Below are 23826 nucleotides of genomic sequence, written 5' to 3'. Positions count from 1 at the left end.
CTAACCTGACCCGTGCCTGCTTGATATGGCAGTCTCAGTCATGCAGGTCAAACACTGACTGGCACTCACTGATTCCATCAGTCAAATATGTCTCACATTTAGCAAACACTGCAGGGCTGCTGTTTGGCTGCAGCTACTGGTGCAATGGCCATCAGAAGAACACTGAGCCCCTTTGTGCTCATTGGATCCACTTGCATCTCTTACGCAAAAGTGGAAACTGACTTAGCTCCAAACTGTCATAATTTCTTCTACGGACACACTGAGCTGACACTGGCCGGAGCTGCAGATCCCAGTGCATTCCCCATCTGTCAAAACTAATGAGTTCAGAGTTGCAGAGGAATACCACTCCATTCAAAAGAAATCATGAGAATATTCCAATTCTGAAAATAAAATAACATATTCAAGAAGGTTAAATGATTAAACAAGTCCCATACTGCTTGTACTATACATATACACTATATACCATGCTTTACTCCACAAATATATTTCACTTGCTTTCATCAGGGTGGTACAGTCATACCTCAGTGTATTTGAGGTTGTTTCTTGTCACTTTATAAACAACCCACTGATAAGCTATGTGATCCGTAGCCTACTCTGTGACACCACTCTTACTTATGAAGCTGCAAACTGGACAGCTGGTGATAACAATGGTGATATGTGAAACATTAGTTTTTATGGTCATCTTAAAATCTATATTTTCAATTACGATCCTGCCAGTCAAACCAGCCAAATGTGTAGGAAAAAGCGTCTCGTTCTGCCACAGCTTTATCCACATTCACAATCATTACCCTTTTAACCGTTCTTACCGGTGTGTACAAATTCAGCACTAGCTTGTAGGTCCAAAGGCAGTGTAATAATGCATCACCATTCCCCAAATTATCCTAAATCTTTTCAAGACCAATATTCAAACTGCATTGGTAAGTGAGATAAAACGATGCAGATCACATGCTATAGCAACAAAACAGAGGTGTAAAAGTTGTGTTTTTATGGAGCGAAACAGTAACAAGACTTCAGGATGTTTGGAGTTACTCTATTCTGCCTGCCTGTTAGTGGGTTTCATGCGTGCTCTTTATGCTCCTGTCAACCTTCACATCAACACAGGTGTCAGGGGCAGCAGCTTAGCATCCTTCTTTCTATTCACTCATTCATCATGTACTTGATGTGCGTATACTTTTAGCAACGTTAGCTGCACAGCTCTTTAGATGGCAATGTCAGTCAGTTTGGTCCAGACAGAAACATCTCTATTATAACTATTTGATGGAATGGCATGATCTTTTGTACAAACATTCACGGTCCCCAGAGGATGAATCCCAGTGACTTGAGTGCCACTCTGAGGTTGACATTTGTGTTTATGAAATGTCTCAGCATCTATTGGATGGATTGTGTTTATGTTTTTGTTACAGTGCTAACACGCTAAACTAAGATGGTGAACATGGTAAACATTATACCTTCTCAACAACATTATGTTAACATTGCCATTGTGAGAATGTAAGCATGGGGACATTAGCATTTAGCTGAAAGCACCACTGTGCCTACAGCCTCAGAGCCAACACCGGGAGTGAATGGGGTGGTGATTACCGCTTAGGTCACTCACACCATCTACTGTAAAACCTCAATGAAAAAGGCCTTTTGTGTTGTCATTTGCTGTTTTGGTGGATGAACAAAACAAATCTCATTAGTTTAAATGACAAGACTGTTCAAATTGCATGGCTTATTCTGGTGTATATAAACTCTGTACATGTCACATGACTTGTCTATTCAAAAAAAGCATCAACACAGTCAAGACTGAAATCTCATTTATTTTAGTTATGTACAGGAGAAAAATGCTGAATTTCACAATTAACAGAAAAATAAAAAATAAAATCACATCTCCTCTGTCTAGCCTCTGTAAAAGAGGCGCACTAGTTCATGATAACAGCACTCTGTTTCAGACACACATGCACTCATTCACCGCCTCTCTTTCCCCCACATCTCTCTCTCTCTCTCTCTCTCTCTCTCGTCACTTTAAAATTAAAGTTAAAAAATGTAATTCTCTCTGGTAGATATGTTATACTGCATTTGTGGGTAGCTGTGCTGTTGTCGTTAGACGCTGACGACATTAAAACTATCCTGTTGTCTGGTTTTGGTGCGTTTCTAAGCAGTGAGGACAGGTGTGTGTGAGGAGGGGGAGGGTGAGACTATAGTCAAATATAATTCTCTGTATGTGCCATCCTGTCCTTCCCACATAGACATACACACAATTTAAATGCCTATACACAATGGCATTAATGTAAGCAACCACACACACATACACACAAGTAAGCATTCACGCTCTTCCTCTATGTTCTTGTGTTTCCGTCTCCTAGCTCATCATGATTATCCCATGATTCAGTTCACAAATAGGACCCTCCCACAGGCGAGGGGCTATAGATGACAGGTGATTTCTCAGCCCTGTGATTAAGAAATGCAAATTAATAACAAAAAACTATCCCCTTGAATCCACTGTTCTCCTTTAGCCGTCTTGTCTCAGTTTACTGTGTCACTCCTGTCCAAACCCCTCCGTCTCCTCGATGGCATACAGGAGTTTCTCTCGGAGCTGCTCTAGGCTTCTGTAGGGCGGCAGATCCAGGCGATTGAAGCTGGGGGGAGGAGACAGGCAGGTCACTATTAGTCATTCTCTCTTTGTGGATTCACAGAGTACAACGAGTCTGTGAGCTGTGTGAGCCATACTAAATCTAAAGTCTTCTGTGGCTGCTGCTAGTTAAAAGATGCTGGAGGTGAAATCTTGAATATGAGTTTTAATTTTCAGCGACAGAGTCTGCCATTCCTGTGCTGGATTCAAATGTCCTACCTACACACGAGGGACTCACTGGACATGATGCAGCATGTAATCCAGTGCTACTGTTTGTCATTTTATGTCGTTGATATCAGGCCTCACTGTTAACTGTTCACTCTCCTACAGCTGTATCAGAGCTGTAGTTAAGTTACTGCTGATGCAGTGTAATGATGAGAAAAGATTTGAGATTATAAATACAATTATACAAAAACTATCATACCAGTTAAGGGTTTTGTGGATTTTTTTTTCAACTAAGCAAATTTGGATATAGGCAATCGAAACAAACAAACAAAAAACTACCAGGTTTTAGAAATGGCCAACAGTCATTCTAAATGTGTACTTTGTACTGAAGCAGGTTACGTTATCTAACAGACCAGTTCTGGATTGATGTATTTATTAACAAACAAATAAACAAATGTTTTGAGCACTGGAATTCATCCTCGACCTATCTAAGTTTAATGGTGCACTGCACTTGCTAGCTTTTGGGAGCTTTCAGGCGCATCATCAACGTCTTCCTCTTAAAGCACATCACTCAGCAACACTTGGGCCTTTGATTATATATGCTGCACAAAGTTTACCAACAGATGTGGCAGCAGCTTACCATGTGTGGCTTCTTGGAAGCCAAGTCTCCTTCCCCACCTTGTCTATGCAGAACTTCTGGGGACCATTACTTCCTGCAGAGGTAAAAAAAAAAAAAAAGAAATACCGTGTCATTTCATCAAATATCAGCTTGATTTTGTTTCATCATAATTGTCTTCGAAATGGAAACACCTTAATGAAATTATACTGTAAATATGGATACAAAAGCTAGAGTTAAAATGATGTGTAATAAAACTAATAGGATGTGAATTTACCTGTAGCCTACTACAACTGCTCACACAGTACGTTCAGTATGATTGTTCTTTTTAACAGAAATAGCCATTTCATCCACCTGTTAAATGTTTTTTCCGACCTATGTTAAGCTACTGTTAATGAAAAGTAACGTAGATTTTTCACATTAAACGCCTACGGTACAATAATAGAAAGGCTGGGATGCTTATAATGTGAAAAATCTGCATTCGTAGATAACACTTATGTCACAGACATCACTTATGTCAAATATTCTTATTTCACAAAAGAACAAAGGCACTGAACAGTCCTACATGTGTGTCGCGCTGTCTGAGTCAGTGTTGTGTACCTATGAGCTCAGCGAAGCCTCCGACAGGCAGCCGACAGGTTCCTGTTACAAACTGAAGAAGACGGATTCTCTTCTCGTTGTCCATCTCTTTCACCACCTGCAGGAACACAACTCCGTCACTCACTGGGCAAACTCACCTCAGTGCTCATACACACAGGAACACATATACTTCATCACAGCAGATGTGTGTGTGTTCAGATCATGCCTTGTGCCCACTGAACCACGGTGTGTCCCTACCTGCCAGAACCAGTGGATCTGCTTGCTGTTCTTGGTGTAATGTCTGTAGATGGTGTTCTTCTGCCAGTCGGCCAAATCGATCTCCTGCATCCCACACAGCATCAGCTGCAACAAACAAGATGACATTTACACTCCAGTCAGTGCAGATGTGTGTCCTTTATTCTTCATATTTGTGTTTGTCTGACTCATCAGTGGACAGGGCGCTGAAAACAGTGAGTTACAGTATGTCCCAGACTAATTTAATTCACCGTTAGTTTCTGCTGGGACACAGACTCGTTAAGATGAAAGCTCATCTGCAGGTGGAGTCAAGGAGAGACGAGCAAATTGCTCCCTGAAACTCATCAATTAGCATCAGGAACAATTTACAAACTAATTCCTGGCCGGGATTCACTAAAGGTTACTTTCAGCAGATTTAAATCTCAGAAAACCTTTGGCTCTTGTTTGTTGGGAGAGCTTAACGGACGACAAATAGGCAGGAACACATAGTACAGGTGATTTGAATTAGTATGAACTTTCTTTCTCATTCACCTCCTCAGTTTTTATGTAGAAATCGCTGATGGTGATGCTGCTTAGTTCATACACCCCTGAATTTCAGTTAATTCAAGTCAAGTAGAACGCTATTTGTCCCAAGAGGAGCAATTAGTTTTGACTTTGGATAATTCTCCCAGTAGATTTGAGAATGTGAATTTGAGAATGTGAACTTACAGATGATCTTTTCAAACTTGCTTTTATCGAGAAACGTTCACTGTATTTCCCCTCACCCATAGTTTTTAATTTACTGGTAATTTATGTTGTGGAATTTGTATCTAGCTGGTGAGGGATTAAGCAAATAATTGAGTAACAACCAACCGTTGTCTTAGAAGAATTTATTAATAAAAGAGAATAAACAGAGAAGTACTACAACACATACACAGCTGGTCGAGAGACCTGCTGTCTAGGGCAGCTTTGGGCATCTGGCCCCGAGCAAAGATGCATAATCATTTACACAGCCTAAGTTTCTATGTTTTGGGGAACAGAGATCCTCTCTCAGCCTTGAATGCACATTCCAGGAAAGGAGAGGAACAACAAGAGAGAGAAAACACCAAAACAATCTCACAGCTCTGACCTAAACACTAGTAAATGTGGACAGACTAATATGAGAATTACAGGAGACGAAAGGTTAAGGATAAAAACACAATACATATGTATCTATAATCTAAAATATATCTATTTAAGCCATAACAAAATTAGTAATAATGATCATATTAAAAGATCACACATAAAAGACTAATTGTAAGAGGACACAATTTTCTGCCATAACAATTTCATTTTAAAATCTCCCATTTATTTGTCTCTTTTAAGAAATCATTTCTGCTGTTTCCAATTGCTTGCATCTGTGCTACATCTTTTTTGAATGACAGTTTTATTATTATTATTATTTATCCAATATAAGAAGAAATTCTCTTGTCTGGAAGTACCAGAAAGCTAAATTTAGAATTTTTATACCATTGGGTATTGTAAACAGTAAAATAAGGAAACATAGCTGACAAAATCGGTATTTCTGTCAATATTAAGGAAAAATGTAAAATCAAAATCCATTAACCATCATCGCTGGGCAACAAAACAAGACTGCTAATAACTGAATTCAGGGAATGTTTATGAAACGTTAAATTCATTACCTTTCTTCTGATTTTCAAAAAGGACCTTGTTTCATCGGTTTTCAAACACTGACAAACCTGCTGGCTCTCCCCCCAGCCCTCCCGCTCCTTCTCACCTCCAGCTCCTTTTCGTCAAAGTAGCGAAGCCACTCCAGAGGTACCACTTCGTTGAAGCCGTCCAGGAAAGCTTTGGTCTGCTCCTCCACTCCACGGGTGAACCTCCAGTCTGTCAGCAGGCTGAAGGAAGGAAGAGCAGTGGGTTTTTATGGTTCGGTCTCGGTCGCTGAAATCATTTCTCTGTCTGTAGCGGCTCATGTTAGCTTACCTGATGTACTCTTCCTTGTTTTCCTCGGTGACCAGCTCATTCTCTCCATCGTCTTTCAGCTGGTGAGTGGAAACCTTCCCGAGGATCTCCATGTCTTGTGCAAAATACAGCTCTACGCCACACTCCTCCAGGTTGTTCTCTCTGGACACACACACACAAACAGAAACACAGGCTAAATATGTATAATGCAGTGGCCTTTGTTACAATTCTTCCAGAAGAAGAGCCTTTTGATTTAAAAATCACTAGCTAGCCCACCTTTTAAGCGGACAATAGTGGGTTAGTGATTTGTTAACTTCTCTGGGACGGAGAAAATCAGGCTCTCACTGTTTCCCAAGCGTGTTTTGGAAAGACTGAATTTCAAGCCATTTTTCCTGTCGATAGTATGATAATTAAGTAGCAAACCGTTTTAATTATTTTTTTAACATGTAATTGACTCATTTCATAATGACCTACACATCTGGGTTGTTCTTGTCCTGTTTTTTTTTTTTTCAATTAAACAACGAATACAGAGAGTTATTAAAAAAACACTGAAGAAGAAATGAGGCCTGGAAAAATGCCCTTTTAGAATATTTTCCACCACTTTCTACTGTTGTGAGCATAAAAGAACAATAACACACACATGCAGAGGTAACCCATCCTGCGTTACTTACTTGACCCACATGATGGAGTTATAAAACTCAGGGTCTATGGACTCCAGGTCTTTCAGTGTGGGCTTCTTGTCCAGCATTCGCTTGTAGAACGGCAGCGTGAAGCCGGTATCAATGAACTTTCCATGGTACAAAGCCTGCAGGGAGAATTTGTTTCATTAGAAACCACAATGAGGAACGTCACCTGGTCTTCACATCTCAAATTCAGAAAGAAACACTGTTGGTTCACTAAACCTAAATGATATGGCAGGGGTACTTTTCCCCTGCTGTAATTTTGTGATATTAAAGTGTTACTGTGACATATGGTTTAAATTTGTTATTGAGAAACTACACATATATTTTTCTCAGTCGCTCAGTATTTGTACTGATGATTCACCGGGGATTGTTTCTTGCCCATTCAAGCGTTATAAATGCTTTAACAGCCAGCCACCATTACACAGAACATGAATGGACTTTTTATTTCTGGATAACAGCATCCTGATTTAATTCTTCTCCTGTCGAAATCATTTACCAGCACAAACTCCACACTGGCTTAAATATACATGGAGTTACAGGGACAAAACAACAACTGATAATTTATATATGTATCACAAACACTTATTTTTTCTCTACAACTACAGCTGCAAATGATGACAGATGTGTTGTTTCTGATTGGTCCGAAGGGAAATTGACTTGTTTGAATTGTAGCTGCTGCCATGTCCACATTTGACTTCCAAATTACATTCTGGTGATTTCTTCTCGACCCTTCATCCTTATTCTCATGGGGAAAATTACAAGGAGTCACTGAGATCAGATCAAGATACTGAGACAAAACGCTAGGCTAACTGAAACTCATATGTGCACTTAGCACAAACACATTCAAACTGCTTCAAACCAAGTCATAATATTTCCCCGGTGTGTGTGTGTGTTCACAGAGAGGTAGGGTGAGTAGCCTCAGTCAGACGGAGCGGTCCACAGAGGGCTCAGAGCTGTTATGAGCCAAGAACAACACAGGCGCCCACTGACTGACTCAGTCACGGTCTGTTCTGTCCTACTGTATCCTGACTGACCATGTGTCTGTCTCACAGCCAGCGAGACACACACACAGGAAGATTTATAGACAGAGGAGAGGGTGTCAGTGGAAAGTGAGGGGCAAAGATGGAAAGCAAAAAAGGTAAAGAAAAGAGAAGGGAGAAGGAAAAGGAGACATTAAGAGGGTTTGGTAGCTGAGACTTGGTAGAGACAAGCATCTTTATAAGGCAAGTCAGCAAAGTGCATTTTAGGACTTAATATAGGCAGCTGCTGGCGGGTGTGGGCTGGGTGCGGCAGTGAGGTCATGGTGTGGGTGAGGGGTGGGGTGGCAGACGGAAGGAGGGGTGGAGGGTGTCGGTTTTGGGGCCTACAGCGTTCTGGAGTTGAGCCCAGAGAGAGAGACATTATAGTACATACTGTACAGCATGTATATAGTGTAGACTCTGAAGGTTAAAAAGTATAGAATTGTACACATTTTGAAAACACAAAAAAAGGCCCCCACCGCAGCGTCCTTTAACCTTTGTCATTCCCTCTGTCCACATCTCCAATGTTGCCATCAAATGCCCAACAAATATAACCATAAAAAAAGAAACCATGTCAATGGAGCAAGTGAATAAGAGCTGGGCTTCACAAAATCCATATTTAAAAACAACTCATAAATATGTCAGCACACACATGAGGACACAATGTTTCTCTCTGTGCCGATTTTTAAAAGGAAATCATATTCTGGATCCAGCTGTCAAATGCGTTTACATGCATGCCTTTACTGTTTTGTATTATGCTGGTCTATTTACTATGCACAACATGTACTGCATGTCTGTCCGCCCTGAGAGGGGGATTAATCTATTAACTGAAAAAATTGACAATAGAAATAACAGCGTCTTAAGTGTCTTACCAACTACAATTTCTGTAAACTGCTGTCCTCTTTTTACCCCAGAGGTGGACGATAAACAGCTGAACACGTTGCCAGTGGCAGTTGAGTTTTTATGACCTTGAACATCCCCGAAAGCAAGTCCAATCGTAAGTATGATTTTAATCAAACTATTCCAAAGTGAAGCTCACCATGGCGATGAAGCGTCCGATGAAGCGGAAGTATGTGAGGTGGTCGGGATTGATGGAAGAGGCCGGGTTGATCTGCAGACAGTAGTTGTTCTTGCCGGCGTATTCAAACAGACAGTACATGGGGTTCAGCACCTCGTGGGACAGTAGGAAGAACCACTCCCTGCAGAGCCAGAGGACAGAAGATATTTATGCTGGAGAGGAAGATATGAGTGGCTGAGAGAGGACAGCAGGGATGTCAGGAATCAACATGTAAAATGGTGCAATGTTAGAGGATAGTGCGATTTAACTTGTCAGAATAAGTGGGGGAAGTGAAGGAGATTGTGTCGTCACTGAGACAATGTGGTCAGTGGGGACAAAAAACAAACAAAAACAAACACATTTTGTGGTCCAGGAGCAAGAACAGATAAAAACAGGTGACAAATAGATGATGGAGGAAAAAAACGCATCTTATAACAAATACTGACAAAACAATAATCACAGTACAGTTAATCCAAGGACAGCACATGATCAGTGAGCAGGTTATAGTGAAGAAAATAATAATAAACTATAAAACTGACAATGAAACGCAGTAATTTTCCCTCTTCAGAGGAATGACACACTGGATATGTTTGAATATTCTAGTAGCCTCGCAGTTTGTTTATTGGTTTTCTGAATTACCCTGTTTGACACCACTGAAGATGGATTTCCAGTGTTGCCTTCACTTAATATGGTATTTGATTTTTTTGATATTCTATTTTGAAAAAAAAACACCTTCTAAATGTGATGAGGTGGCCCCAGTAAAGCAACACTGAGCTAGGTAAAATCTAATTTGATTTGTTTAATACTGTCAGATTAAATTAAGTCAGTTTTGATGTAACAATTTTATAAAAAGATTTCCAAATCTGAATGAATTCAATTCAATTTTGAATGAATGAATCCTGAATGACATTAGAGAAAACAGACTTAGCTAGTCTACAGCTTTCATTACTCACAGTGGCGACACAAGGAAGTCACTTCACCTGGCCCAGAGATACTGAACGTAATTATCACTTAGCGGTTATAGGACTAGACTGCTGTGGGACTTCCCATGATGCACTGAGCTCCTCTCTTCTCCTCTTTCTCTCCCTCTCTATGCATTCTTGTCCCATTAATGGATGAAACTAACTCAACTTCCTCCCTCTCCTGTAGTCTTGTGCTTTCTCGTCCCTCTCTTTTCTCCTCCTATCACTTTCGGTGGTTGTTTCAGGCTTCGGAGCTGTGGGGTCTGGATCTGTGGTTGCAGGGCCGACTGCTACCCCCATGTTCCTGCTTGACACCCGCTGCTACAATCATTATTATTAGCTCTATTATTATTATCATTATTAATATTGCTATTATTATTAGTTATTTTAATTAGTAATTAATTATTATTCTCTAATTATTACTAATTATCTCTCTCTCGCCCTTTTTCTCCTCCTCTCTCTTTTGTTGTGAACTGGCACTATATTAATAAATCTGAATAGAATGTAAAATTGTGAATTGTCATTTTTGTACACTTTTTGTTCGGATTAAACAAACAAGATATAATATATTAAGTCGTTTAGCTTAAGAAGTGATGGTGATTTTGCCTCCTCTGAACCGAACCAGGTAGCTGTTTCCCCTTGCTTCCAGTCATGCTAAGCTAAGCCAGTCATCTGCTATCTTAAGCTTCACATAGAGCCATGAGAGTGGTAATGAAAATGTGAAAATAGATTATGTAGAATTATTACTATAATGAGAATCACACTCTTTTCTCTTATTCTTAATTTTTTTATGGTAGTCTTGTGTAGATCAGGTTTAAAAAATGAGACTTTTACCAGCCTACTCCAGATAGTTGTATTCATTAGAACATACAGTACATCAACACATTTGCACACATCCTAAAATCTAAATTTGACATATAAATTACATGAAGACAGAACATACAAAGTGAAGGATAAATACAACAAGTCAGAATAAAAAAGACACAAACAGACTGTGGAAGGATGCATGTTAGACTGAATGAGGGGCCCACCAGCAGCACCACCACCAGAACCAAGCGCTCCCAAGGCCCCTGCCCTCCCCCTTGGGGTTTATGGGAGGGGGGTATGGACTGACGGACGGACGCAGACACCTCCCAACATCCCGTCCGTGGTTCTACCCTGTGGTAGAACAGCATGATGTCACCTACCATAGGGTAAAACCACTGACGTGACACCGGAGACAGAGACACAATGCAAAACCAAACAGAAAAAATGAGAACACCGCCAACAGAAAAATAACATATACAGAGAGGAAGACCTGGAACGCAGCAGACGCAGGATGGATACATGTGATGGGTGGATGGAGGAGTGGGATAAGGGAAGGAGGACAGAAATGCTGCAAAGGGGTGGGAAGTGTTTTATGGTTTCAGGAAGCAACATTTAAAGGGGCTTTAAGTCAATAACAGTATGACCTTTGCTGGCAACCAGTGAGAATTACACCCTCACGCATACATTATTCTGACACGCCAATCTACCCTAAGACAAAAAAAGTTACGTAACAATAAGGATCTTGAGTCAAGAACCCTCTAATGTCCCACTGCCTCTTTACGATCTTATAGTATAGGTTCTAATAGTTTCAATACTGCCTGGAAGTGCAAACTTAAAAGCTGGTTCTAGAGGAGGAGGAAGCTGGCGCAGAGATGGAGAAGTAGCAGGGATAGGAAAAACACACCATCACCAACATTAAAAACAAATGTTAAAAAAAAAAAATCATTGGGTTAAGTTACAGTCCCTGAAAAAACCTGTCGCAGCACACACAAAACATCTGAATGTGAGGAGGAGAAGGGTACATTTGTTTAGCTGTTGGTCTCACCTGGCGATGCCGCCGTAGTCCAGCCCCTCCTCTCCTCTCATAATGATGTAGAGTCTGCGGCGAAGGTCATATGGCTTCACATTCATGATCTGATGACAAAAAATATATAACATTAATTATATTAATATTTGTTAACAGGCAACATCTGAGATGGTCACATACAAAGTGGATCAAACGCTTATTTTCACCTTTAAAAAGAAGTGAGTGATGATTTTAGTTTTTTTTATTGTGTGAAGTCTTGTTTGTATGTATTCCTCCTCGATGCTGTAACCTTCATGTATCTCATTCTTATGAGATGTTTGAATATTTATCTTTCTACTGTACGTATGGACTCATGATTACAGACACTTCTGAATAAAAATGGGAATATATCTGGTTGATCCAACTATCACTACTTTTGCTGTGGACTGTAAACATATTCATGTCACCTGTGACTGCCAGTATTCTTTGTAACACAAGATGGTGTTAATGTAGTTATATACAAGTGTAGGACAGATGTGTGTTTTGTCCGTGTCTGACCTGCTGAAATGAGTCCTCAAACAGCGTCTGTCTGGACACGGAGATCTTTACATGGCTGGGCAAGGCATTGGACTAGACAGAGACAAAATCAAAATAATAAATCAAGAAGTTAGATTTATTCAATAAAAGAACACCATATGGAGAAAAATAAAATGTTAAACAGGTATGAGCTTCTGAAAAGCCTGACAGCTGCTGGTTACCACAAGCCCCTTAACTTCTAACTTTAACCCTAATTTAGTTCTGACCCATAGTCTTTCTAAGCTGAACATGGGTGAGTACTTAACCTACAATGACATATTCAGTACAGTTATTGGCTTTTATTAAGCAGTATCTGATCCTGCTATTTTAGTCCACCACTGATGATGAATATTATGCAGTTTATAATTATTATTATTATTAAGATATTGCCTACATTTTTTAAAATTAATTTAACCTTAATTTAACCAGGGGAAAAAAAACATTGAGATAAAATGTCTATTTCAAGGGCGACCTGGCCAAGAAAGGAGGCAGGACAGCAAATCTAACAGTACAAAAATAAAATAATGCAGCTTTCTGCAATCCCAAACTGGATTGACATTACAAAATAAAAAAATATTTTCTCAGTCAGGCAAATAGTTTTTGATTTATCTGCTGAGCTTCTATCTGTCTGAAAATATGACATCATTACTTTGGTGAACAGACCCAAACTCCAGTAAATACACATCAACACAAAGAGCAAGGTGAGCTGTGAGTTTTTTTGTGGCTTTAGACTCTAGTTAACACTTACATGGCACAGGAAACGGAACTGGTGGTATTTCCACCTGAAGCTGCGGTCGTAAGCACCGGGTGAGCCGCCCTGCCGCGACCTGTGCACACAGCGCGCACGCACGCACACACACACACACACACACACACACACACACACACACACACAAAGACAGAGAAGAGAGGAACTCAGTCAATTTTGTTGGATTAACTCCAGAGTTAATAATCTAAAAACACACAAAGTGATGGCCTTGGTGTCTTGTGTTTTCGGCCCTTATCTGGTCGGCTGATCAACAACCACGATGGTCTCCTTTAAGACGCCCTGAAGTTCTAGGTTGCAGGCCAGAGACTCAAAGTAAATATTAAATTCACACGAGCCATTCTGTTCTAAATAACAACGTGGTGTGTCTGGGTCTCAAAGACAGAGGTTGAGTCCAGGTCTGCAGCTGTGTTAGTATAAGCTTCACCAACCCGCTGCACACACACACGCTGGATATGTGCCTTGTCAGCACCGGAGAGGCAGACACACAGAGAGAACGAAAGTTAGACAGACAATGGAAGGGAGGAGAGAGACTGAAATGGGGGGAGAGAAGAAGAAGGAGGCCTCTAATGCGTTGGGTTTGTGCTCGCCGAGCTGCCAGGCACATCTTGGTTTGGGTTAGGAAATGGAGACCACAGCGGCAGAGCGCTGGCCACGGACTTTCTTGCAGGATCCAGTGCAAAAGTGAAAACTCTTTCAGAAGCCCTCTATGAGCACCGGCCTAAAGATACTTTCAAAGATCAGCATGAAAAGCAGCTTGCAGATGCACTCACTCACACACAAACACACACCACAAGCTAATGCACACCTGAATGCCGAACATAAACACAGAAAGGCACAACCACCAGCGTACACACACACACACACACACACACACACACACACAGCAGTGCAGTCTGCAGTGGATCTGTTGTTGCACATCTGCACATTCTCCTGACTTTTGTGGTGAGATTTGAGACTGCTTCAAGGCAAGGCAAACATCCACAGGCTGCGGGGAAGAGGTGTGTGTGCCAGCATGAACATGTTGCTGTGATAAAATATGACTTTTTGTTAAAATATCTGTGACGCTGACTGTCTGACCCAAAGAAGTATTTTAAAATAGGCAAAGAAATGAAAAGCAATGGATAAAACATGAATTCAATAAAGATGCAGATGAAAAAATATTAAAAGATGATGTAGTTTAGATTAACATACAATCTTGACCTCCTACATGATTTTTAAGGTTTACACAAAATAAGGGGTTGTTTAAATTAATATTTGCAATTCACTTATGTCAAACCTAGGCTAAATCATTAAATCATTTTAAAAATTTAAAAGAAGTAGTTCACTTTATATTTGTTTTTTCATTGACCTGAATGACAGCGATCACTTCCTAAGAATGTCTTTGCCTTGGTCTGCGACATATTAATTTAAAAAAAAGCAGGCTTGGGAGGAAGGGCTAAGAGAATATTTACCCTGACTCAAACCCGGGTCGGGGGTCTTTAAAGGTGGTGGTGCGTGAGTTGTGGTCCACAAAATATCGGACTCCCTCAGCGGTGTACTTCATCTCCCAGCCCGGGGGCAGGGGGTGCTCCTTGATCATCCTGCAACAGGGAGAGGGCAGTGAGCACGGTCCCAGCCGGAGGGGCCCCGTCCTGGGGATGAAACTAACACACCTCCCTGCCAACCTGTGGATCTAAAGCCCTGGATTCTAAAACAAAACCCACGCTCAGGTGAAGTTTGTTTCTACCGAGGAACCCAAAGGCATGGCTGACTTATTCAGACTGCTTCGAACCACTGGAGATGAAGACAGAATAAAGTCTAGAGGGCCTTCATTAGTGGGGCCAACAGCGGGAGAGGCCCGTATAAAATTTTATTTTATCATAAAAAATAGTGACTCAGCAATATTTTTAACGTGGCCAAGAATCCTTGTTCCACCCTAGCTGCAGTTTGTGACTCTCATGTTCGAATCACAGCGCATTAGTTTGTCTGTAAAAGAAATACCCAGTGATCTATGACAAACACAGAAGATCATTTAACAACACTTACAGCTGTTCTGAAGGTACTTCCAACCATCTGGAGGAAAAAATACCCAGTCTGCTTTTTAACCTGTATCACAAGTTGGGACTCAAGTTGTGCTTACAACCAAGATAGCTGGACACAAGAAAAATATAAAGATTTTCATGGACATGAACGGTGATATGAAATAGAAATGATAGAAATGTTTACATTTTGGTTCATGTCACTCAGATTAGGCCATATGCATTTTTTTGTTTGGAAACGGTTTAAAAATCTTTGTCTTGGAGGATTCTGGAAACACCCTCAGAACAGCAGTAAGTGTTGTATAACAACCTTCGGGTTTGTCAAAGGTTGCGATACTTAGCTCTGTGACTTGAATGTAATGCTAATAGATGAGAGGCACAATCTGGAGCTAGTAACCACATCTCCAGCTCGCTCTTATGATGTCATACAGAGAGGAAGATGCCCTGCACGTTCAAGAGCCTGACCCTAAAAAAATCTGTAATGTGTAAAGTTTACTTCATCCAACCAAGTGGCTGACAGAGAGTCAGAGGATCAATTAGAATGAGTGAGGTGAGAGGAAAATAATTTAAAGAGCTCAACGAGTGTTTAAATGTCAAAGAAACAGAGGGTGATGCCAGAAAAATGATTAAATAAACAAATAAACAGATCAGAGGATATCAGCCTAAAGCCCCAAAACTTTCCAAATCCATCTCTGGTTGTTCAGAGTTTGGGGAGGAGTGAGATGGACTACAGTACAACTAGGACTCCCACACAAGTTTTACCAATGCTGTTTTTCAGTTCAGCACAGTCAATTTGTAAACTAAATTCAATCCTGCCATGTTCCCGTAAACTCACAAATGTTTCAAATTCCCTGGACTGCCTCAGAGAATTTGTCAAATCTTCCTGTCTTGGGAACACGCCTCTTTGAATTCCAAAATATTCCAGGACACCCCTGATCAACTCCCTCTGCCGTCATACTAAACTGTGTATGATGTGTATCTTGTTCAGTACGAGCAAACACCCAAAGCAACCATCTAACAATCACATGCACACCCACACCCACACACACACACACACACACACACACTTGTACTTTTTCTAGGTCTCACCCTTGGGTCCGAGGATCGTCCCACTGTGTTGTTCGTGTGTTGTGGTTGACAAAGTACACTCTGCCATTGTCCTGACGCTTCTCTGCGGGCACAAACAGAACAAGACAATACGATTAGATGCGTTTAATATGAGTTTTGAAAAACTTGTAATTAACGCCACAATAAATCGACTGGGATCAGAGGGGTCACCTGAGAGTCTCTGGCAGCAACAACTGCGCTCACTCTCTTATTTGGGAGGTAGAGAAAAAAAAAAAAATCTCACCACCATGATAGAAAACCATCAAGTCTGTGTGATATTTCACTGTGGCTTGATCAGAGTGCCTCACCAGGGTAAACCTAAGTGTGTGTGTGTGTGTGTGTGAGTGAGTGAATGTGTACAGAGTTAAGGCTGTGGTGGGGTGTTTGAAAGTGTCCATGATGTTGGGAGCAAATATTAAACATGGTGCCAATACTTCAATTCAAAAAGACAACTACATTTAAAGAACAGACAATAACATTTTATGGAAGTGTGTGAAATGTGTGTGTGTGTGTACGGTAGGCCACAGGTCTCATGAGAGAGTAGCTGGTGCCCCATCCTCCTCCCTCCGTCGCTCAGACATCTTTTTCTCATTAACAGGAGTGTGTGGAGAGCCCAGAAACAGTAGTGCTCACATTGCAACTCTTAGTAGCTTTCTCCTTCACTCACTCCACCCCCACTTCACTATGCAGTTTGAAACCATCCCCCCCATTTCTACTTTCTTTCATTTGCTCCTGTCTCTTTTCCTTCTCCTCCATCGTTCCCTCTTTTCTCCCATATTTCTCTTTTTAAGAAAAAATCTGAGCCTGAAAGAAAAAAAAAAAAAAAAAAAAGTAGGAAAGCAACCGCAGATGAAAAAGAGAGCGCCAGAGAAGCGAATCCGAGCCAGTGATATAATTGAGGTTTTCGTCTTGAGGTACCGCAACATGTTGAAAAGGCATCATGGGCAGGGAGTGAGAGTTTTTGGAGAGAACATGGCTGTGTAATAAAGTCTGTGAAGATGTTGGTGGGACAGGAGCTGGCAGCAGCGTTCGTTTATGAATGAATGAATGAATGTGTGTGACATGATTCCGCGTGGATCTGATTACATTACTCATTTGGGAAAATGTTGGATGATGAAGAGCCCCATCAATAACGCGGCCTCTGTAATTTGGGGACTTTAGAGCAAAGGGAGTGCATACAGTGATAAATTGGTATAACATGAGCAGAGTATTGAAAAGAAACCAAGAGACATATTTATCCACAACGGATCCAAAAATCCAGATCAGGAGCAGAGACATAAATCAATCATTTAACAACTGAGCTGCTCACTGGGCACTACACGATGACTAAATCCAGCATTGTTTCTGATGTTGCATAAAGGCTTAAAAATCATCAAAAATGTGCTCCGAGTTCTGTGAGGAGAGAGAACACTGCCGCTCTGCAAACATTTTGTAACCTCACTCCCTCACAGCTGCCTGCAGAAATGAAAAGCACATTTTGAATTACTTAAACCTAAATGGAGAACCCACTGTTCATATCTTGACAAATTGCATTGCTTCACTGTTGACTACTGGCAAGAGCCGTCAAAAATACCTACCGCTCAGCCTTAAGAATGCAGTCCTGACTGATTTTTTCAACACCAGACACCTCCAGCAGGTACGGAGGACTTTCAGACTGATCAAAATCTAGCTTGTTGACAGAAGCCAAACCTCAAGACCCTTTTATAACAGTTAAGCAGTTTGTCTGGAGAGTGTGTACAAGGAGTGTGTCAGGCAAACTTACCCCATCCAGGAGGCAGCGGGCCCAGAGGATCATTTTCCACCGGAGCACCGGACGGCTGAGGGAGAAACAGAGAGAGACAAAACAAATCCTGTTAGGACACCTTTCTGTCTCTCTCCTCTCTTCTCGTTCTCCAGCTTTCTCTCAGCGTTTGTCCTCGTACGTCTGTCCACGCGGTTTCTCACCGCCGCAGGAGGGTGACGAAGAGGAAAAAAAAAAAAGAAAAATACAGAAAATGGGGAAAACCGAGGAGAGTTCAGTCGAGCAAGAAAAAATAAGACATTTTCAAAACGCCGGTAAAACTCACTCAGTAAAGCTGTCCCAAACTTGGACAATCAAGTCTTTGCCTGACCTCGCTAACTCACGAAACCAGGGATGAAATCTGTGGGTAAGTCTAGTGTGTGTATGTGTGTCTGTGTAAGTGTGGAGGGCAGAAAGGGGTGGGGGTGGCTCCTCTCTGCTGCAGAGGTAAGGGGCGACTGAGGGAGCTGGATGGCCGGCGGGTCGTATGCTTTCCAAAAACGACATGCTCGGTAGGAGGATAAAACAACAACGCTGTTCCAATGAGCTCACTGGCTGGATGCAAGCCCCACCCCCCCCGGCTTCCCGCTCACCTCCTCAAATACAGCCCACCTCCTCCTCCTCCTCCTCCTCCTCCTCCTCCTCCTCCTCCACCCTGGCACCCCTTCCTACCCCACCCTGAGGTCCTCCTCCTCCTCTTTTCTCTTGCTCTCTTCTAATGCTGCTGTGAAAGTAGGCAGGGAAGTGTGATGTCTGAGGGAACTGAGGGAACATTCATGCTTGTTCCAGACTGGACACCCCCGCCCCACCCACCCCACCTCTCCTCACCGGCCGCCCCAACCCACCCGGGCCTGACAAAAGGCACCTTTATTCACCCTGGGCCTGGAAACCACTGTGGGGTTTACTCAGCCTGCACTCCTATATACACACACACAGAAGAAAAAAAAAGTGTGTGTGTGTGTGTGTGTGTGTGTGTGCCACTGTGTGGAAAGTTTGTCAGTGGCAAACAGTTAATGTGTACGTTCTTATGTTGGAATACACACACGCAAACCCACATGAATATATTAGCTTGAGTGGAAAAGTAGCTGAAAAGACGCTTGTTGGGAGTAAGCGGCTGCTGATGGGTTTTCATGGTAAAAGATGTTTATCAAACTGGTCTAGGTGTGTCGCAAACAACTTCGAAATCATTACCAGTACCACCAAGCACAGGCCCTTCTAATGACAACATGTTATGCTGATTAAAGATGTAGTGGTGCTGTAAATAAAAATGGTGGGTACACCGTGAGCTCTATATTGTGATTGTAAGAAGCCAAACAACCCTCAATATTAATATTAGCAGAAAAATGTGGGAAAATTCTGTTTTGGTCGCTTCGCCTTCTATTAAAAGGCAGCTTTTGGCAGCACAGGTAGCGCTTGTTTTCCTTTATTGGCTACACTGAGGTGAAAAAAAAACACTAAACCACCATTTTCCAAATGAAAACTGGTGGACCTTCAAAGGTTTTTTTTTTTCACTGAGACATGCACCACAAAAAGTGATGATTATTTCCTGAGAAGCCATAAAGTAGAGCATTATCCACTGAATGTCAACGTCACTTTACACAGCATTTCCCTAAAAGAAATGTGACTGTGCCCATTTAAAATGGCTCTGTCATGGAAACTCTGAGGGAGTCGGGATGGAAAGGACGGGGCCTGCTGGTGGAGCGAGAGTGGGCACACAACAGGGTTAAAGGGTGTGTGTGTGTGTGTGTGTGTGTGTGTGTGTCGCTCCCATCGACAGCCAATCTATGCCCCGGCGCCCCACCCTTATGGGTTTTCTGTGACTAAAAAAGGTAAAAGGAGAATATAATGATATAAAGACATGATGACTTCATCCTGGCTCTGACCATTCAGCTCCTCAGCAGCTTCCAGACAGAGCGAGGCTGGAGGGAGGAAAAGAAAGAGAGGCTGAGAAAACAAGGGAGGGAGAGGAAGAGAGGGAAAAGCAGCATGTTGGCAGTAACGTGTGAAATAATGGCTGGGTGTTATGGATCTGGAAGGAATATGCCATGAAGGCCTGATTCAAGGCCAGGCACCACAGGTGAAAATGGCAATTTCAGCTAGTCGCTTTTGACATGTTAACACTTTTACCACCACTGTGGCTTCAGAAGATGTGCAAACCTATTAGTGAAACGAAAACTATTATAACTACTGTTGCAAAGACGACCTGCCACTCGTTTTCCAGAGTGGCAGAGAGAGAGAGAGAGAGAGAGAGAGAGAGAGAGAGAGAGAGAGAGAGAGAGAGAGAGAGAGAGAGAGAGAGAGAGAGAGAGAGAGAGAGAGAGAACATGAGGGATCCAGTAAACTTTGGGAGGTCAGTGGGTTCATCAGCGTTCAAACACTTTAAAAACATGTTTACTCATCTGTGTTTAAGACTGATGTAGCCAAGAAGTTTTTGTTTGAAAAAGTTAAACTTTGGTTTGCGTATTAGAATCTGCAATAGTTAGAAAATAGTTTTGCTGGTGAAAAGTTGCATCTTCCTGCTTTGTTCTCCCAAATAATATTATATATTCTGAACAGGGGGGGGGGGGGTTAAGATGGAGATCCACACACTAAATTTGACCCAGTGCTTCTTTAGTACACTTGCTTTTAACAAACAGAGCTTTTTTTGAAGACACTTGGAAATTGTGCAACAAAATATTTCAAAAGGTCCACTTACAAGGTTTTTCCAGAGCTTTTAACTGCATTTCTTGTAATGACACCATGAGACATGGCTGGGCTGTCACTAACATTTATTTTTTATTACCAGTTAATCTGCAGAATATTTCCTGATTTGTTGATTGATATTACAAAATGCCTAAAAATAGTGGATTCCCCCCCCATTTAAATCACTTGTTTTGTGCAGTCAATCAAAATACATTCACTTTACCATCACAAGAGACAAAGAAGCAGCAAAACCTCACAATAAAGAACCTGGACACCAGAGAGAGTCTGGCATTTCTGCTTAAAAAATGACAACAGCTAATCCATAATAGAATCAGTCGCCAACAAATTTTCCCCTGGCTTGATTAAGCAACTAATCATTTCAGCTCAAGCTGGAAGTGCTGAAAAATCTAGAAAGTGAACCTTTGAGTTGAAATCTTGTAAATGACCATCTATCTTTACATTAATCAGGAAATAACTTAACATTATTAACTGAGAAAGTCTTTTTTTAAACAAAAGCAGCTAATTTAAACATTAATGAAAACAAGTCACCATTATACAAGATATGAAACGTTTTTCAAAAAGGGGGGCACAGGAGAGTTGAAGGGGGGTGTGGAGGGAAAGGCATGAGGTGAAAGAGACAGATGCATGTCGGGTTCTAAAAACAACTGGAAGTTAGCTGAATTGGTACCCCTTCTCCAAATCAGAGCTCAGTCAACACCCAGATATACTTAGATTCAGTGCGACTTCCCATGCATTAGCATTCTTTCCAATTTCCGTTCTGAAAAGTCAAAGTAATCCACTGGTAGTTGTCTGTACATTCATGGATACATTGCAAACGGGAACTTCTACTAGCTAATTTTGAAGTTTTACCTTTTGCACAAATGTAAAAATAAATAAATAAATAATAAAAAGCAGGGCTTAAGTTGTAGGCCACAGCAAAGTCACTGACTGCACAGCAACATTATTCTTCCTGTTTACATCCCAAAAAGCCCCAAAATTAAGAACTATAGTTCCAAAATACTTTGACAGCACACTGGAGTGTCCGTTCGACATGGTTCTTCTATTCGTGCAACACTGACACTCTCCACTATCCATTCATATACAGGTAATTGTCCTGCATTAAAACCTATGGCCATAGAGAAAAAAAAAGTTTAAATAGAGAGGGTTGGGTGTGTAAAGTTGCTCTTAATGAGTAAAAAGTAAACAAATTGGCATTCTTTGGCTTCTTACTGCAGTATGGAAAATGCCAGAATGCAGCTTTAAGACACGTGAATACAAATGTATACATCTAAAATAGGACTTTCTTTTAGACTTTCAAAATAATGTGAACAAAACCAGCATCAGTGCACTTAGAGCAACTTCTGTTCATTGTCCTTTCATGGCATAAACCAATTACAAACATGCTTTATGGAAACATGAGCACTGACGGGTTGTGTGTAAACATGAATGAACGTGACATTCAGCCGTGTGGACGTGTGTGTTTTCTGTTCAGCGGTGAAAGTGATAAAACACAGGGCTGATTCAGGTGCAGCTGTTAAGGGTCCTTGTTCCAACGAGAATGGACAGAGAGTCAGAGAGGGGAGGGGGGGAGGAAGAAGGAGGCAACTGAGGGAAGGTGAGCGGAGGGAACGAAAGACTGATTTGACTGCAGAGGATGAAGGGTGGTAAAAACAGAAAAGAGAAAGGAGGGAGAGGTTATCTTAAATGAGCCAAGATAAATATAAGGACATTTTGGTGCAGAAAAGGGGGATTTTCAGAGGGTAATGGAGATTGGGGGGATTTTGGAAAAGGGACAGAACGATGGGGAGGATAGTAAAAAGAAGGGGGGAAGAGAGAGGGGAGAGCCGGAAACAGCAGTTAATGACTCTGAGGCTGTTCTCTCTGGGGTTCCTAATGAGCTGCAATTACTTACACACACACACACACACACACACACACACACACACACACACACACACACACACACACACACACACACACGACCAGCTAAAAAGTAGTATCAGTGTGTAACTAACGCATAAAAATTCTCAATGGATGCATGCTTTGGTGCTTGTGTTTATGAGTTTGCCCAGAAACAACTTTGCACTGTGTGTGTGTGTGCGCATACAGGGACCCATTACACAGCCAAGGTCCATTTAGGAGGAGAACCGGCCCCTTGACCCTTTTTGGTTGTCATGTGCTACAGAAAAGAAATGTGGCACTTGACCTCGACATTACAGCCCTGTGAGCACATCTGCTCTCTCACACACACACACACACACACACACACACACACACACACCACGTGATTTAATAGCAGAGACCTACACACATCTGCGCACACACGCGCAAGACATTTAATAGTAGGGACTTACATACAATAGCATCCATATTAGCACACATAAATACATTATCCTGAACGCCTTCGTAAATGAAACGTTTAAGTTTGTTGAGACATCTGCTGATTTGTAATGGCAAGATTATTGATATATATATATATATATATATATATATAGAAATGATTATTCCAGAGAAGTTTTGTAGTAATTTTTTTGGGCACTTTTTACAGTGTGTCCACACACAGTGAGTGTCAGTGGGGCAGAAGAACATGTGGTTGTGTTCACAGTTAAACTATGAGCTCTTTTGTGTGTGTGTGTGTGTGTGTGTGTGTGTGTGTGTGTGTGTGTGTGTGTGTGTGTGTGTGTGTGTGTGTGTGTGTGTGTGTGTGTGTGTGTGTGTGTGTGTGTGTGCGTGTGTGCGTGTGTGCGTGCGTGTGTTTCCTTGTTCACACACACACTGGGGCCATAAATAGTTGGTGCTATCAGCAGTGAGGACATTCCAAGACAGCGCAGTGTACTATCAGCAAGGAGGGTAGACCTGCCTATTGGCTTTTCTCACACAAGGCTAAGGGAGGAGAGGAGGAGGGGAACAAGGGCAGAGCAGGACGAAGGAAGGAGGCAAAGTTTCCAGCCCACACCGAAACCTTAACGTGGACAGAGCGTGTGCGATGTCACCTTTGGTGAAATGAAAACCTCAATTAATCCTGACACTGCGGAGAACTGTATTTTTGTTTGTCAACACTGACCACAGGCAGACAGACGTACAGTATGATGGGGGGGATTGAGAGAGTAAAATGAGGAGGAACATTTGGGTGTGAGAGTGTAAATGTGTGGGAAAATGGGTTACAAAAAGGGAGGGGGCATGAATCAAT

At 41.7% G+C, this 23826-nt stretch overlaps 1 protein-coding gene across 4 annotated transcripts in view; it reads right to left on the bottom strand.

Annotated features, from left to right (window-relative positions):
* Positions 1 to 1779: 1779 nt before the first annotated feature.
* Positions 1780 to 23826, bottom strand: part of wwp2 (WW domain containing E3 ubiquitin protein ligase 2) — a 60392-nt gene continuing 38345 nt past the window's right edge. For 2 of the 4 annotated variants that reach the window (XM_046037401.1, XM_046037402.1), the window contains exons 11-24: positions 17937 to 17991; positions 16157 to 16238; positions 14501 to 14629; positions 13029 to 13107; positions 12263 to 12334; positions 11744 to 11832; positions 8912 to 9071; positions 6842 to 6975; positions 6192 to 6332; positions 5983 to 6103; positions 4230 to 4334; positions 3993 to 4089; positions 3417 to 3489; positions 1780 to 2618 (exon numbers count right to left, since the gene is read on the bottom strand). In XM_046037401.1, coding sequence (XP_045893357.1) covers positions 2519 to 2618; positions 3417 to 3489; positions 3993 to 4089; positions 4230 to 4334; positions 5983 to 6103; positions 6192 to 6332; positions 6842 to 6975; positions 8912 to 9071; positions 11744 to 11832; positions 12263 to 12334; positions 13029 to 13107; positions 14501 to 14629; positions 16157 to 16238; positions 17937 to 17991 — 1437 coding nt within the window. In that variant the 3' untranslated portion in view covers positions 1780 to 2518. Of the gene's footprint in view, positions 2619 to 3416; positions 3490 to 3992; positions 4090 to 4229; positions 4335 to 5982; positions 6104 to 6191; positions 6333 to 6841; positions 6976 to 8911; positions 9072 to 11743; positions 11833 to 12262; positions 12335 to 13028; positions 13108 to 14500; positions 14630 to 16156; positions 16239 to 17936; positions 17992 to 18240; positions 18264 to 23826 lie in introns of those variants that run through there. The other 2 variants (XM_046037404.1, XM_046037403.1) reach the window with 2 other exon arrangements.

This window comes from Micropterus dolomieu, linkage group LG22 (genome assembly GCF_021292245.1).
Source record: "Micropterus dolomieu isolate WLL.071019.BEF.003 ecotype Adirondacks linkage group LG22, ASM2129224v1, whole genome shotgun sequence".
NCBI classification, from domain to species: domain Eukaryota; kingdom Metazoa; phylum Chordata; class Actinopteri; order Centrarchiformes; family Centrarchidae; genus Micropterus; species Micropterus dolomieu.
The sequence above is the reverse complement of the archived record's forward strand: the minus strand, read 5'-3'. Positions and strand labels throughout refer to the sequence as shown.